The sequence below is a fragment of the Habropoda laboriosa genome, unplaced genomic scaffold (genome assembly GCF_001263275.1).
Source record: "Habropoda laboriosa isolate 0110345459 unplaced genomic scaffold, ASM126327v1 scaffold48, whole genome shotgun sequence".
NCBI lineage: Eukaryota > Metazoa > Arthropoda > Insecta > Hymenoptera > Apidae > Habropoda > Habropoda laboriosa.
Genome location: NW_017100151.1, coordinates 15,988 through 33,738, shown reverse-complemented (window position 1 = coordinate 33,738; position 17,751 = coordinate 15,988). Strand labels below are relative to the sequence as shown.

General features: G+C 38.2%; 1 protein-coding gene across 1 annotated transcript in view; it reads left to right on the top strand.

Annotated features, from left to right (window-relative positions):
* LOC108575077 (lachesin-like) overlaps window positions 1-17,751 on the top strand; it is a 47,934-nt gene that overhangs the window by 20,122 nt on the left and 10,061 nt on the right. Inside the window, 1 exon segment of the mRNA XM_017937786.1 lies at window positions 13,461-13,622. Within this exon segment, the coding sequence (XP_017793275.1) occupies window positions 13,461-13,622 (162 nt within the window).

Genomic DNA, 17,751 nt, shown 5'->3' with positions numbered 1-17,751 from the left:
TTCCCTGATATCGGAAATGGTATTTGGAAATCTAAGCTTCTTCTTTTCCTCTGAAAAGAAATATTTCTTTTGCGAAATTCTTCGCGTCCCGTGCTATTATGCTAGACACGATTTCCATATAGCAAAATATAAAGCAAAACTATTGAACCCTTGCCAATAAATTGATCATCCATTTATCTGTCTTTGCGCCAATTCAGTTTTGCTGTCTGTTCCATCCGCAACAAAACAACAACGTGTGCTTCTTTTCGTTTGGCACGGTTTATGACAGGGACGCGAAGAAAGACCATTTTTATAATAAGTTCACGATGTTAGCTATTGTTCAATATTTTCTGTATTTCTTGCAAAGAGAAAGTAACCTTTCATCAACTGTCGCGTCGCGTTCTCCTTTGATTATTCAAAATGTTCGCGCTCACGACTGTTACCCGCCAAATTAATCTTAGGTAACCAATTCGAAAATTTGTCTTGCTCGGAACGTTAGCAAATTTAGAGTGCGTCACGAAAACGATTCACGACTTGTTTTAAACTCGAGTATTCGATCGCGACTCCTACTTGTATCTCGTTGAATGGCTGGAGAATGTGTTGTTCACACTAGTGGTGTTCGCTCGATGGAACCTTTGCCGAATTTTTCTCGAGTCCGCCGTGACTCCCCCGCCAAGTGCAAGAAGGCACGCTGATTGGTTTTTTCACGTACGCACAAATTACCAATCAACGTGCCCCTTGAGTGTCACCCACCCTTCCATTGCGCCCTTAGCGCGCTTTTCCTTGGAAGGAGTAGGGCGATACCTGCGGGTGCGTGGAATCTTCGCTGTCCTTCGGTGACGCGTCGGAAATTCCCGCCAGGTCAACCCTCGGCCGAGAGTGCCGTTATACCTGGTTTACTTCAGTAATACCTGGTTTATGACACGTCTTCGGTTATTGAGGACGCGGAAAAGTCGAAATTCTAAAGGCATTGTTCTGTAAGAAATTACTTATTTTTGCGCGGAGCTACGAAACGTCTTTGTTCTCAAAAATAACCTTCTCGTGCGAGCGTGCCATAAACCCGGTCAACGAAGACCCCATGCGTTCCGTACCTGCGCGACGGAACATCAACGATTCTAGAGTGTCATTTTTGTTCATCTTCAATAGCCGAAAATGTGTCATAAGACAAAAATATCTTAAAGGTAAATTTGACATCGGGTTCTAATGATGTACAGAACTGTTGGGTCAGAACCTTTCGGAAATTCCGCATCGTTGCTAAACTTTCGGAGCATCACACGACCGATTGGGTATCGCCCTAGTCTCTCCAGAAAAAAACACACTGAGGGCGTACTGGAAGGGTGTTCACAATATCCATTAGACACGTTGATTGGCACTTAGCATTTTTAGCTGCAACTAATCAGCGTGTAACAACATTTAGCAGCTACGGATAAGACTGCAGAAGGGGTCAGTCTTACGAACAAAATGAAAAAGAAGTACAGCGTTCGGGACAACATATTCGTAAAAGCACTATTTCTCCATTCGAAACTAGTTGCCAATATTAATTTGGAGGGCAACCTATCGCGATAAAATTGTTTACCACCTACCAGATAGGCGAATACAACTTCGCAGCCGATACAATGCGCACGGTTCAATTCGTAAAGCTGCGTCTACATTATATACGAGAGTGGGCAAAATAGTTCACGGAATGGGGGGAAAGAGAGGGGTGGAGGTAGCCTGCTCACAATGGATTATTTCATAACTTCTTTTTAGTTTAAATACCAAGTTTCAACTCGATCGGGTAATTAGTTTTCGAGTTATTGTCTAGTAAGCAAGTCAATCCGAAATAAAATTTCAAGCATTGAGTTTCGTGCCGTCATAAAATTCCTTACAAAACAAGGTAAACCTCCTCAAATCATTCTGGAAGTAATGTCAGCGGTTTACGGGGATTCTTTCCCTGGAGAAACGATGGTTTACAAGTGGCATTGTCTTTTCAAACAAGGTAAGGATTCGATTAAAGACGACCCCCGCTCTGGGCGGCTTGTCGAGGCAACATGGAAATCGTGGAAAAAGAGGAGAAATTAATATTGGAAGACGTGATGGTTGGAGTATCCTCTACAACTGTTTTGAACATTCTTCATCAACACCTTGGCATGTCAAAAGTCAGCGCAAAATGGGTGCCGAGAATGCTCACGCTGCTTCAAAAACAGCAGTGTGTCGAGTGTTCGCGCGAGATTTTAGACCTTTGTTATGACGAAGACCAAATTTTGCATCGAATTGTGACTGGAGATGAAACTTGGGTTCATTATTATGAGCCTAAATCGAAGCAACAGTCAATGCAGTGGCATAAAGAGGGTACATCACCCCCCAAGAAATTTAAAGTGTCACAGTTGGTCGGAAAGATCATGGCCACAGTTTTTCGGGATACAGAGAGTATCCTGTTGTTTGATTACAAGGATAAGGGTGTGACAATAACGGGAAAATACTATGCTTGTCTGCTGGAACAATTAAAAACGGCAATAAAGGACAAAAGAAGAGAAAAGTGGAGCAAAGGAGTGTTGCTTTTGCACAACAACGCGTCCGTGGACAAGAGCAATATTTCGATAGCTGCCCTTATCAATTGTGGCTTCAAAACACTTAACCACCTTCTGTACCGTCCAGACCTGGCCCCGTCCCACTTCCATTTGTTTCCAAATTTGAAAAAGATCCTTGGTGGGAAGAAGTTTGGGGACAATGAAGAAGTCTGCAATTTCAGACCATTTTCAGGCGAAAGAGAAAATATATATTTATGACGGAATAAATAAATTAATTCGAAGGTCTGAGAAATGTATTGAGGTTAAGGGGACACATCGAAAAAGAAAAATAATACCATAATTTTTTTCGGCCTCCTTCCCCTCCATTCCGCAAACTTTTTGACCTCCCCTCGCAACATAACACGTTATATAGCAAAGTTGTAAAACTTGTCAGAAAAAAAGAAAAGAAAATGTTTTATAACATTATGTTAAACAACATTTTTCGTGTTGTATAGTAAATTATATGTTATCCGCAAGTGTCGGTAGAGGTCAAAGTTATAAAACATTGTTATGTGACATGTTGCCAGTCTACCAAAACCAATGTGATACGATTATAAAACATTTGCCATCTACGGTATTCAAAGGGTTTGTCATCTCAGTCTAGCTGTTACTTACCTTTGACCAGAAAACATTAATTTTTCGTTTCATATAGTTTTTCACAAATCACCGGAAGAAAAGGGATTAGACAAAATCGACCACTCAGTGCGGTACTATCCGTGACATTCGACTCGTTATATTCGACAACCAGGTTGTGATTCACGGCAATCCGTGTATCACATTACAGGAAAAGTCATAAAAGAACTCCCAAAGAAAAGTCTTGCTCTCCTAACCTCAATATACAATGCTGTCCTAACCCACGGACATTTCCCCAAGCAATGGAAATCCTCGCAAATGGTGGTTGTTAGCAAACCAGGAAAACCAGAGCATGAAATATCTTCTTACAAACCCATCAGCTTACTCCCAATACTTTCCAAAATATTTGGAAAACTATTCCTGAAACGCATGGAACCTCATCTAACTAAATTAAAAATAATACCTGAGCATCAATTTGGATTTAGGCGTCATCATTCAACTTTGCAGCAAGTCCACAGACTGTCTAATCATATACGCCAAGACCTAGAATGTAAAAGATACTGTTCAGCTGTCTTCCTTGACGTCAAGCAAGCATTTGATAAAGTTTGGCATACCAGCCTCTTATACAAAATTAAGAAAACACTCCCTCATCCATATTTTGCAATACTAAAATCATACCTAACGCAGAGAATATTTAACATCAAATTCCTAGACATAATCAGTTCATCGTACAAAATAAAATCTGGAGTGCCACAGGGAAGCGTACTGGGACCTGTCCTGTACCTCATCTACACAGCTGACATCCCAACCTCCCCTGATGTGACTACAGCCACATTTGCAGATGATACTGCAATACTTGCCTCCCATGTCGATCCCAAGATAGCATCCACAAAACTACAAGAACACCTCAACAACATAGCAGTCTGGTTAAAAGAGTGAAACATTAGAGCCAACGAAGACAAATCAAATCACATCACATTTACCATACGCAGACACACATGTCCTCCAGTAAAACTTAATAACATAGAAATCCCACAAACAGACTCAGTTAAATATCTTGGTATAACGCTTGACAGGAGACTAACCTGGAAAAAACATATTCAAAATAAATGTAAACAACTCAAACTAAAACTAAAAAGATGTATTGGCTGTTAGGAAGAAAATCGAAGCTCAAGCTAAATAGCAAGCTACTTATCTACAAAACAATAATCAAACCGGTGTGGACATATGGCATTCAACTCTGGGGCACTACCAGTATATCAAACATCGAATTGCTACAAAGAATCCAGTCAAAAACTCTGAGGACCATAAGCGACGCCCCCTGGTACATTTCTAACAAAATAATACATAGCGACCTGGACATTCCAACCGTGACAGAAGAAATCATCAGATACAGCAAACGATACCTTCACCAACTCACGCATCATGAAAACAATCTCGTCACCAACCTGTTACAAATCAACGACCACACATACAGACTGAAGAGGACTCACCCCCTCAAACTAGTTAATAGATTTACCCAACCATCATAACCGTCGTGACAAACACTAATACTACTGGTAGATTCCTGTAGATCTTCTATAGTTACTATTTAATCTTTAGTTTAACGCATGTAATACTTATACTAGTCATATCATTGATCAAAGCCAATATATTTGCTAAAAATTCCCCCGTGGAATTGATTGTAAATTTTATGGAGTGCAATAAAAAGAAAACAGCAATCCGTGTAGTCCTCATTGTGTTGGTAAGTATAATACATACAGTGACTCCTACTAATTTTCGAACACTCTTTAGAATAGTATAACTTTTTTCAAATTGAACCTAATAACTCGAGTTTTTTTTTTGAGAAATTAGAAGAATTAGTATGCTAGATGACGTGTGCAAAAAGTTTTGAAAAAATTGTAATTTGTGGGAATCGCGAAGAAAATTGTAAAGGTCACTGTTCACAACTTTTTTATCTGAGCTTGTAATGAAAATTTAAAACATGTGTTTTGTAGATCTATGTCAATTATACACATGGTGAAAATTTCATCGTACGTGCAGTAATCCACAAAATCGCCAACCCGACCTTCTTCAAACGAAGCGCGGGAAGCTGCGTTAACAGTCTCATATAAAGAACATCCTAGTTTCGGAAAAGGAAGTTAAATTAATCTGAGAACAGATTAACCCTTTAACCTATGATTTTTTTTCTGACTATTTATCTAAACGTCAGCCATTTACTACTTCAGTATTGTATCAAGTAACGAAAGCTGATCTATCACAGATTAATTACATTCAGTAATCCGCAGTTTTACAAATTAAAAGGATAGTCAGACTTACGTTTCATTTTTCTTGCTAATATCAGTATTTTTCTCACATCCTGACCAAAATTTCCGCCACGAGTCTGACACGTTTTTGTAGGTTAAAGGGTTAATAATGTTTCATTTAGACGACAATAGAATTAATTGATAATACCAAGACTTGAAACTAATAAAGAAACTGCTCAAATAACTTACTTTTAATGTTATACGAACCTTCTTTGTAAATGACTATAAAAACTCGCGACGAGGAAAAACACATTTAATGGCGTATTAATGAAACAATCGTATCTACGTGAATGGCAATCTCATACTATTGTCATGAGATAATTACCGGTGACACAGAAGAAAACTGGTCAAGCCGTAGCTTGTCAGGACTCTGTAGCGGATATTTGCTAAAAATTCCCCCGTGGAATTGATTGTAAATTTTATGGAGTGCAATAAAAAAAAAACGGCAATCCGTGTAGTCCTCATTGTGTTGGTAAGTATAATACATACAGTGACTCCTACTAATTTTCGAACACTCTTTAGAACAGTATAACTTTTTTCAAATTGAACCTAATGACTCGAGTTTTTTTTTTTCTTTTTTTGAGAAATTATAAGAATTAGTATGCTAGATGACATGTGCAAAAAGTTTTGAAAAAATTGTAATTTGTGGGAATCGCGAAGAAAATTGTAAAGGTCACTGTTCACAACTTTTTTATCTGAGCTTGTAATGAAAATTTAAAACATGTGTTTTGTAGATCTATGTCAATTATACACATGGTGAAAATTTCATCGTACGTGCAGTAATCCACAAAATCGCCAACCCGACCTTCTTCAAACGAAGCGCGGGAAGCTGCGTTAACAGTCTCATATAAAGAACATCCTAGTTTCGGAAAAGGAAGTTAAATTAATCTGAGAACAGATTAACCCTTTAACCTATGATTTTTTTTCTGACTATTTATCTAAACGTCAGCCATTTACTACTTCAGTATTGTATCAAGTAACGAAAGCTGATCTATCACAGATTAATTACATTCAGTAATCCGCAGTTTTACAAATTAAAAGGATAGTCAGACTTACGTTTCATTTTTCTTGCTAATATCAGTATTTTTCTCACATCCTGACCAAAATTTCCGCCACGAGTCTGACACGTTTTTGTAGGTTAAAGGGTTAATAATGTTTCATTTAGACGACAATAGAATTAATTGATAATACCAAGACTTGAAACTAATAAAGAAACTGCTCAAATAACTTACTTTTAATGTTATACGAACCTTCTTTGTAAATGACTATAAAAACTCGCGACGAGGAAAAACACATTTAATGGCGTATTAATGAAACAATCGTATCTACGTGAATGGCAATCTCATACTATTGTCATGAGATAATTACCGGTGACACAGAAGAAAGAGTAAACTGGTCAAGCCGTAGCTTGTCAGGACTCTGTAGCGGAAGATAATTTAACGTATTACCAGCCGTAGCGAGGTATACGGAGTCTCGGGTAGAGTAACGACGTGTTAGGTTTGATTCCAAAGTCAAGACTGCTCTTTATTCGTTCAAATCTTATCTTGGGGTGGTGAACCGTGAATACTGGGCCGTGGGAACAGCGGGGCTCGTTTTTTTATCGTCTTCAGAAGTCTAGGTAAAGGGTGCTCGATGGCTTTAAACAGGTGTGATTTATATACAGATTTTGGGAGGGTCCTATCTTGGAGTGGTGGCCGTGAATGCTGGGAATTGACGGGCCGCGTGCAATCGGTCCGAAAGTCCGTGGAAACACTGGGGCTCGTTTCCTTATCAGTCTTCAGAGAGGTCTGGGTAAAGGCTGTCTGATGGCTTCATACGGACGACGTTGTCATTTGTTTTAGTAGTTTCAAACAATGCCACATTATTGCAGCACTTATTCATGAAAATATTATGGGGTTTCATATTACGCACGTCTCATATTCGGTATCGTTATTGTTCAGTCCCGAGCACCGCGACGCAAGACCGGCAGGACGAGTGCGTAGCCGAGCCGCATGGAATCAGGGGAACCGTGTTACAATGTCGCGATAAGGCCTTCGACAAAGGGATCCCGCGAGGAACCGAAGTGGGACTGCGGTTACCGAGGCGAGGGGGCTCGAGTGTTTCTTCGCTTGAGGGGACTCGCGTTGGGTCCTGTGTCGATGATCGCTCAACGTCTTCCGTATCGCGTCGCAGTTGCCACCACCACGTCGGGTGTGGACGGCTCCGTGCTATAAAGCACGGAGGTTTCCACGCTCGACGCACATTTCTACCGAGAACACGCCTAGAAACGCATTCTATTGAAAACACGCCTAAGAAATACAATAATTGTTTTAGTTCGAAAACGTGTTGACTTCTTTCCTCTAAATAAAACTCGCCCTGCCGCGAATCAGCGTTTCCAAGCATCGAAGAGCTTCAGCGTTTTGGGACGCTACAGTTATTTTATATGAGCCTAGAAACAGAAGCTGTATCTTAACACATTTGCGTCGGATGACGCACATATGCGTCATTCAGGTATTCGCTTGGATTCCGAATGACGCGAAATACGTCGTTGAGATTTTCACATATGTACATATCTGTCTGAAAGTAAATTTATAAAACGCTGTAAATGATTGAATTTCTTTTCAGAAATGCCGTGACAGATGTTTCACGAATTTTAATAATTGTATACGTTTTACGAAAAAGTAATTTACCACATTCTTGAAAATTTCTTTGAAAAATAATAATTTTGATTGAAAGAAAAGACGCGAAATCACCCCGTGCACATGTTAAGCACTGCTCTAAGAGCCCCGTCGCCAATGTGTTAATCAGATATCGATATGCAATTTTACAAATTGTCAAAGGCCATAAAATTTGACAACATGAAATTATTTCCGATTATCGACTAAATTGAACCTTCTAGTAATAATTATGACAGATAGTTTTCTTGAAGCATCAATATTTAAATAGAATGTAATTTTCAATCTTGATAACAGAGAACCGTCACTAACATTATTAGATTAAATCTTGGCACCCCTATCTGTTGTAATTGGACAGATGAATGATGACTCAATTTGCATACTTACAGTACTGCGTAATTAAACACCAAGGAATTTTCATTCCACGTTATTCTCTACCGTACCAATATTATTTTCCATAAAATATTATTATTTCATTATGTAATAAAGTGTATGACTACGGATTACTTCCAAGAGTAAATTTCACCAGGGTTCGATAATTTCTGCCAAGAATTTACAAAATCAGATTTAATAAATTATTATAAGAACGATAAAACAATTGACGCCAGAAATGGCGTCAACGACCACTAACCGCTAAAATTCATACGACACCACAGTGGTGTCAGTAGTCGTCATAGTGTTAATAAAGTATGAACACACACTTACGATTTCTAGGAATTTAAACGACAAAAATTTTCACGAAAGTGAATAATAATACAACGCAATAGCAAAAAAATTACATACTTTCATAAATTACAAAGGACAGGTTACGTACAACACCTCCTTTGAATACAATGTATTATAACGTAATGACTAACGGTGAGTGCGTCTTTCTTCTTCCTTTCTCCATTATTCCCCCTTTCTTTTCTGGCCACAGCTTAACATCGAGGGGCGTACTCCGGGAGAATAATTATTATGTCCCCAACGTTCCGAGCATTAGCAATTCCTTGTTCCACCCCTATCTCTCACTGGCCCTAAATCGAGTCTAATTATACTGACTAAACATTAAAGACCGTCTTGCGACGATGTCCCCCGTCGGAGCTGTGCTTGCAGAACGATCTTCTGAGAACTTTAACCTGCGAAAGTCTTTCGTCAATTACGAACTTCGTCATAATTCTTTCATTTTAGTTTTTGTACTTCTTACTATCAAAGATTATGGAGCACCTCATTCGTCGTTCACCAACTTCTGAAGAACTTTTTACCAACAAAGTGTATTCACGCTGGAGAAGAAAATTATTGTCTAATTTTATATAATGCTGATTACGAAAACGCCAAATTTCTTGTTTTCTGCTACAACTTTGTTACTGCAATCAATTAAGTATATTCCATTGTCTGTTCTCTTTTATGTCACGAAAATTTACCAACACGTATTATGTAAATGATATCATACTTATTTTGTTGAAACCATTTTTTAATTAACACTGCTCCTATACTTTACATTATTTGTTTATACTGTATCTTTTTCACACTGCTCGGAGAAATGTATGGCTTTAAATTAACCCAAATAAAAGTGTAAATTAATAACATATACTATATAGGTACTGCTATATATTGTATACTACTCATTGTCAGCTATAGGATTATGAATGAGTGTTGTAAGTCTGGACTTTATTATTGATCTCGCCTCATATCTACATGGTACTTATGAGCAAACTATTCCTAATACCGGGAATCCGAATATTAATGACTTCTTGGAAATCTTGCCACGAATTAAAATTGAATTAGATCAAGCGAGACAATTAGCCCTCTTATCGATATTTCAAACGGCGACTAGTTACATCTTAACCTTATCGCGCGTGGTTAACGGAGAAATTTCGAAATCTTTCGCGGGAAATCTTCTCTGCGGAAAACATACACTACCGGCCAAAAGTTTGGAATCACCTCCCACTTTTCATCAATATTAAATCTGCTGTTAATTTTTTATAGATTTGAAGTTTATCTCAATTCTACATTTATCAATTTATCTCATATGAATTGATTCGAATGATAAAACATTCTCAAAGTCGCTGACTTTTTTCTGGAAATTTTTGTGATTGCAAACATTTGGCCGGTAGTGTGCATCCACTAGTTGCAAGTTGCACAAAAATTCCCCAAAAAGGTTAGCATTTATAATAATTTTCCAACGAATGTTTTATCATTTAAATCAATCGAAATGAGGTAAAGTGCTATTGATCTCCACAATATCAATTTCAAATTAGTAAAGAATTAGTGGCAGATTCAATATAAATATAAATTTGCAGGTGTCGCGTCGCGTTCTCCTTTGATTATTCAAAATGTTCGCGCTCACGACTGTTACCCGCCAAATTAATCTTGGGTAACTAGTTCAAAAATTTGTCTTGCTCGGAACGTTAGCAAATTTAGAGTGCGTCACGAAAACGACTGACGACTTTTTTTAAACTCGAGTATTCGATCGCGACTCCTACTTGTGGTCTCGTTGACTGACTGGAGAATGTCATGTGATATACAGAGAAATAGGGTAACACTTATCTTCATTCAAGGGCTGTTTTCACCCCGAAGAACCGAAATTGGGCCAAAAAAAATTGCCCGATACTTCTCTTGAGGTCACTTACAAACCAACAAAGTTTCGAAAAAATCAGACATTTCGGGTTACCGAAGTTCCCTTGTTAGACATTATCACAGATAAAGTACCGAAACATCTTTTACTTCATCACTGCCTCACCTCCACTTACTTTCTCTTCCAGAGCACTTATTACAAACAGGCATCAAGTGCAGTCATGGGGTTTCCCATCTCCCCAGTCATCGCCGACATCTTCATGAAGCACCTAGAAGATCGTATCCTCACAGAAGCTCCAATTAAACCATCTCATTGGTTCAGATACGTGGACGATACCTTTGTAATATGGAGTCATCGTAGAAAAACCCTCAACAATTTCTTAAATTTCATAAATTTCTTTCATCCTAACATACAGTTTTCTAGGAAACTAATAAGTAGGAATATAAGTAGGAATAGAAACTAATAATAAATACCATACTATTCCTAGACGCGTTGGTCACAAGGAAACCTGATAGATTTTTAGGACATCAGGTATAGCATAAACCAACGCATATCAACCGACACCTATACGCCTCCTTCCACCACAATCCATCCCAGAAGACTCAGTAATTAATTTTCTAGTACACCGAACAATCACTATCTGCGAAGAAGGACACCTGCCCCAGGAACTCGACCCCATCAAATCCACACTACAACAAAACTTCACTAAAACAAAAATAGCCCGTACAATTGACTGGATCACACACCCGAGGGACAGACAACATAAATCAGATGAAGACAAGAATGTCAGCACAATCTTTCTACCCAACATACACGGGGCAACTGACCGCATTAGCAGACTACTAAGAAAGCAAATGCCCACCTCTCCCAAGAATTAGAAACTACAATTGCTCGTGTGGAAAAAACTACACTGGAAAGACTGGGAGGAGCGTGAGTGCACGATTAAAAGAGCATCAGCGTTGCAGCAGATTGAGCTACATTCAGTCTGTCGTTGCAGAACATCAAGCAACAGTAGGACACAAAATTCTCTTTAACGAAACGTTAGTCGTTGCAAAGCCCAAAGAATATTTCCCCAGGGAAAATATGGAAACTTTTGAGATTATGAAGTACCCTAATAACATCAATAGGGGCACGAGACACCACCTAAGCCCAATCTGGAGCTCTATCCTCCCAGTTTTTTAATAGCTCAGCTGACCAATTAATAACATTCGCTGATTGGTAAGCAATGAACCGAAACATGGCTTACCATGTATATGATAAATAATACATCTCATTTAGACACGCGTCTTTATCAGTGTGTCTCACGAACCTGATAAAGTGAACTGTAATGCTTACGAAATGTCGGAATACTCTCTCCAGAAGGACACGGCTTGCACCTGAAAGCCACAATAATAATAATAAAATTAGTCTCATCTGTAATAATAATAAGTGCTTTCACTATAATAATAATAAGTGCAATAAATACAATTTCGGTAATTATACAGAAAAGAGCACACCTCACTGATTTCAATTACCTTCAAATATGTTGTAGAGGACAACATTCTCTGTACATGTTACTACCGCTCGGCTTCAGTAACGGGACATCCTGTATATTTAATGCTATGTACTTTTTTAAGGGGTTGTGTTAGGCGTATTCTCTAGCCGCATTTATGGCACTGGCTCAAGAGGTCATGCGTTACAGACAACGCGGTTGATTTGAAATAAACAAAGGTGTTTATTACATTGTCTGTAACCCTAGGCGGTGGAACCATACTTGCCATAAGTCCTGGAGTCTCCAACGGACGAAATCGAAAGCGGTTCTAGACTTTTCGCTTCGTCGCTGGGAATTCCAGACCTCGCGGAGATTCCACAGGATTCCCAACGCTTTCTCCTGTCATTGTGCACCTCACCCTAAAGAAGAAAGTCGCAATGCACCGGAGAAAACTGATTGGTGATGGGGAAAAATGTGAAAACCCAATCAGAGTATCCAAAAAGAGAACCGGAGTCTTCGACGAGAAGAACTCAACAGACTCCGGCAGATACATCTAGAATTTTGAAAAGATCGCATCGAGAGAGAAAACGTTACGAGATTGACTTGACAAGTTCACCACCTGTACATATTATAAATAAATCTGGATAATAGTTAGTTATGTTTTTACTCTGGTCCTTCAAGTAACTTTATAATTGGCACACCACGCGCAAAGTTTGACTTAGATTTAAGTTAAATTATGGTTAGGTTTGGGTTGTATTTGGATTTGGTAATAAATAAGATAATAAGTACAACTTACAATTACCGGAAAAAGTTACTTAGTATTTAACACTAGCGTTAATTAAATTAACACAATCTATAACCCATTAATTTTTTTCTCTTTTATTGATATTAAAACTGATTATCGTCAATGAGTTAGGTTCAGGTTGGGATATATAGGGATACAGTCAACGTGAGGCGACCACCTACACCAGAATAAAGTGTACTTGTAACCTAAGTTCAACTAAAGTTTTTTACGAATATTTCGGAAACTAAGACCAAACGACAGTAATATGTATAGGGAAAAGTTGCCCAAAATGTTGTCCTCTGTGACATATTTAAAGGTCATTGAAATCGGAGGGAAATCGGTAAATAATATTTACTAATTGACAAATTTATCGGCCTTAAATTTTCAACGGAGCCTTAATATAAAATCTTTTATACATTGTTTCTAAATCTACTTCTACGAATAAAACCTGGAAACAATACGCGAATAAGAACTGAAGAGGACAGGCGTTCCGTTCTGCATGACATATTACAGTCAATTTTGTTTGTTTTAGTTTTTCTAATGGTGAAAAATAACGACAGCATAACACTTTCCTGACATTTGTTGGACAGTACCACCGGATATCGTTTACGGAGGTGATACTAGTGCCGACTTGGCAGTTTCGGAGGGCGACAATGCGACTCTAAGCTGCCGTGCAACGGGAAGACCGACCCCAAGAGTGTCCTGGCGAAGGGAAGACGGAGAACCCATTCTCATAAGGGCCTCTTCTACCGGTACATAATGACACTATAAAACTCGTGGATATCTCCGCGGACAGACCTTTCTCACTTGCCGCAGAAAAAAAGCAGAGAAACGACGAAGGTTTAATTTCGTTTGCTACCCATTACACCTTTTATTCGCGTTTCTGTTGCTCCGCTGTTTTCATCTGTCCCCTTTACCCGAGCTTCACGAACAAAACACGATGCTTATGACCGGCAATTGTTGCCCCGCTGCACTTTATGTCACCAAAATCGATACCAGAATGCAAAATGCGTAACATATGGGTTCCTATTTTTTTTTTTATCGCTTGCACTGTACGCTTTATCATATTGCGTTATATTTTCAATCCTACATTTTCAATACTTTATGTTTCTAATACCGAAACTCCGTGCAAGTGTTGCTGGTGTATCCACTATTTGTCCCTCTTTTTTTTTCGGCCTATTATACAGGGTGTCACCAAAATAGGTGGCTAAACTTTAGTATCGTATTCTGCTCTTCCTAAAGATAAAAGCAAATCATCCGGAGTCTCTTTTTTCGAAATATATACAGTTTGCACTGTCATCGTAGTAAAGCAAGTCATCCTGCCACTGAAGCGTCGTAGTAAGTCAGTCTTTATCTAAACGTTTGATAGTTAAGAAGGTGTTCTCAGGCTGACTTATTCTACTATCGAGTGGACAAATATTTGCTTCATTTATAGATAGGGAATAGACCAGGAACTTTTAGGAACTACAATGCTCCGTCTTAAACAAAGAGTGTTAATATCTTCGAAAGGAAAAGTTTCTGGACCTGCATCTATGTGACCTTTTTTCATCCTTAAGAAGAGTACGATACCAAAGTTTAGATATCTATTCTGGTTAAACCCTGTATTTTGCCGCGATCTATTTGTATGTATTTATGTAATACTTTAATAAGCATGTTTTCAATATCAAAATGTAATACATTTAATGTGTAGTACTTACAAAACTCTCTTTACATTTTTAATATATTTGACGCTATCTTTATATATTTAAAGGGGTACACCACGCAGAATATTAAAAATAGATAATGTCTGGGAACCTTTATTCATAGCTAATTACTAAATCAGAAGTTTAGATTTTTTCAAAGGATACAAATGTAAATTTTAACTTTATTTTCCAATTTTCGAAACGAAAAATTTTACAAAATGGCGAAGTTATTCACGATTTCCGAAACCTCTTTTGCTAGATCTGGAATCAAGGAAGCAAGGGCTGGAATGTCCGAAATCACAAAATTCTTAGTGATTCATAAATAAAGATCTTAAATCTTCAATGTAGCGTAGGATTTTTAAAAAATTGTAATAATTACAGAAATAATCGCAGTTTGAAGTAGAATTTTGTTTTACTCGGAAAAATCAACTTCAAACACATTGAAGAAAATGTTATGTAGAACATTTCCGCAAAGTTTGAAGAAAATCACGCGAATAGTTCCGAAAATTTCATGACGTCCAGGTCAAGAAACATAGTTTCGAGAAAATCAAAAATAAGTTTTAAGATAGCATTGCTTTCTGATAAAACAAGACTTTTCAAATTTTACTTTCAGTCAGCTATTCCACGTCCATACAGTAATCCTTTTATCTTAGAAAAATTGTCGACTGCCTCTTTTTGAATCGCTCTAAGCAGTTTTCGAGTTGTTCTTTACTCTCTTCCGTTCTTCCTGCAGCGTTGCTTAGCCGTTGCTGACACGTTATTTTACACAAGCTGTAAATGTTTGATCCAATATTCCGATGTTATCGTTAATAAAATATTGTTGCAGCCGTCATTGAAGATGCTATCAGTTGTATATGCGGCAATATCGATCGTATTTTTCACATAGAACGTCGTTTTAGGAGCTATCGACCAAATAACGGAATTCAGACTATCGTTGCTATTTTGCGTGAATCTACTTTCACATGGTTGTAAAAGCTCGTCGGAACTGAAGTCCTCGTAAACTGGACGAATCACATCTCGAATAACTTGAGGAAAAGGATTTCTGTGAACCTAAGTCCTAGGCGATTTTGTGCTCCTCTTTTCAGATCCGGTCAGCGAGATCCATCGCTGTAACTTCGCCAGGTATTTGAATTTCGGTACACCGCTTTGACACAATATTCTACACACTTGAAACTTTAAGAAAATGTGAAATGAAATTTTGATTTTTTTAAACCGTTTGGGTGGTGTACTCTCTCTTAAATATATTTAGTGACAGTCAGATAACATGCGCCCTAGTTAAAACTTATGTGGTCTTTTGGGACCAACTAGACATTTTCTTGGAATAGATTTCTACTTTTTCCCACAATTACTAACACGATGTGCACTAACTTCAAGTCTGATGACAAAATGAAACTTGTGGTTAATCAAATTTAATCTATAATTAGTATATTTATAAAAATTGTTCCTTTTGTGCTTAAACGTTTTAACCTTGCTTTCCTTTTTTTTTTCGTGTACTTTTTTTATTAACTTGCTATCTCGAATCAGAAAGTATCATTTCGCTATCTGAAATTTGTCAAGCGCATTTGTTTTAGTGTAACTTGTACGTATCTCATTTATCTGTTTTAAATTTTATTAAATGAGAACTTGGAAAATGCTACATGTACAAAGAAGATAAATAAAAAGTAAACAGAAATCAGTAGTATAGGTTAATATTTATTGTTCAATAAGTTAAAAACAACCGCGCATTATACAATGGTAAAGGTAATAGTAATCTTGCGGAAGTGCAAAAATTCTAATAATGTGAAATGTTCAATTGTGAAAACTAGAAAGTTGAATTTGTTACGAAACTGAAATTTATTCTGGAGTTATACAATTCAAGTAAGTACTAATTACTGCTCACACGTACACATTTTGCATGATGCTGGGTCAGTAACTGCACAATAGTACGCATGTAATTTGAAACACAACTATTGAGCTGTTCAGTGTCGTAAGTGCCAAAGGATATTCGCTATTCACCACCATATGATCTTACGTTAGTTTGATATTAATGGGGTAATTAGGCAACACTAATATCCTAATTACATCGAAGTCCTCTTTGTACGAAAATGAGGACTTGGTAGAATAATGTGACTTTATATATTTGTTTATACTGAAGAAGATTTAAACCTCTTTAAATATCCAAAAAAATTAACATACTAATCAATCGGTCAATCGATAAACATATTTTATAAAAACAGATCGTCGTTCTTTACAGTTTTGCAAACATTTTACGGTAGAGTCAACAAAAGATGAAATACAATTTTGCAACTACTTGTAAATTTTGCTTAATACACTCTTTACGTACATACAAAACATTCTAAACCATGCTAAAATGTGCACACAGTGTTCCCCGGATCAGTGTAACATTCGTATCCCCACTTCGTTTCGCCGAAAAACCTGACTGATACTCTATCTCGCTCTTTCTCCGATCCCTAGTCAAGTGACACTCATAAACACTGAACAATTTTCCTTACCCGTTTCGCCGAAAAACCTGACTGATACTCTATCTCGCTCTTTCTCCGATCCCTAGTCAAGTGACGCTCATAAACACTGAACAATTTTCCTTACCCCGGTGTTAATGCCCGTGGTGGTGGCGATGAACTTTCGAGCTTTGTGGATGTTTGCACGATGTTGTGCCGTCTAGATACTGGTTCGAAGGACCACCCAAATGATTGGGACTTGGAAAAACTGATCTATGGTATCGCGTGATGGAGCTGGTTGCTCCTTGGTTCTCCTTGTTCGTGGTGGTTGAACGACTACTCGACGACTCCATTCTCCGACGTCGCGTCTCGGACGTCCGTGAGCGGCATTTTTGTTGGGACACGCTGATTGGTTAATGGTTAATGGTTTTGCTTACCGTTCCCTTCAGGCCACACTTGGCTGTTCTCCTTGTTCGTGGTGGTTGAACGACTACTCGACGACTCCACTCTCCGACGTCGCGTCTCGCACGTCCGTGAGTGGCATTTTTGTTGGGACACGCTGATTGGTTAATGGTTAATGGTTTTGCTTACCGTTTCCTTCAGGCCACACTTGGCCGTGGGCATGCACACAGTGGGCCATGCGAACTATAAACAGAAGACGACTAACGAAAAGTATACTGTCAGTCGCCGGTGACTGACACGGCGCTTAACGTGTTAACGATTGCATTTGTCAATCAGCGTGTCTAATATCGTCTTTACCG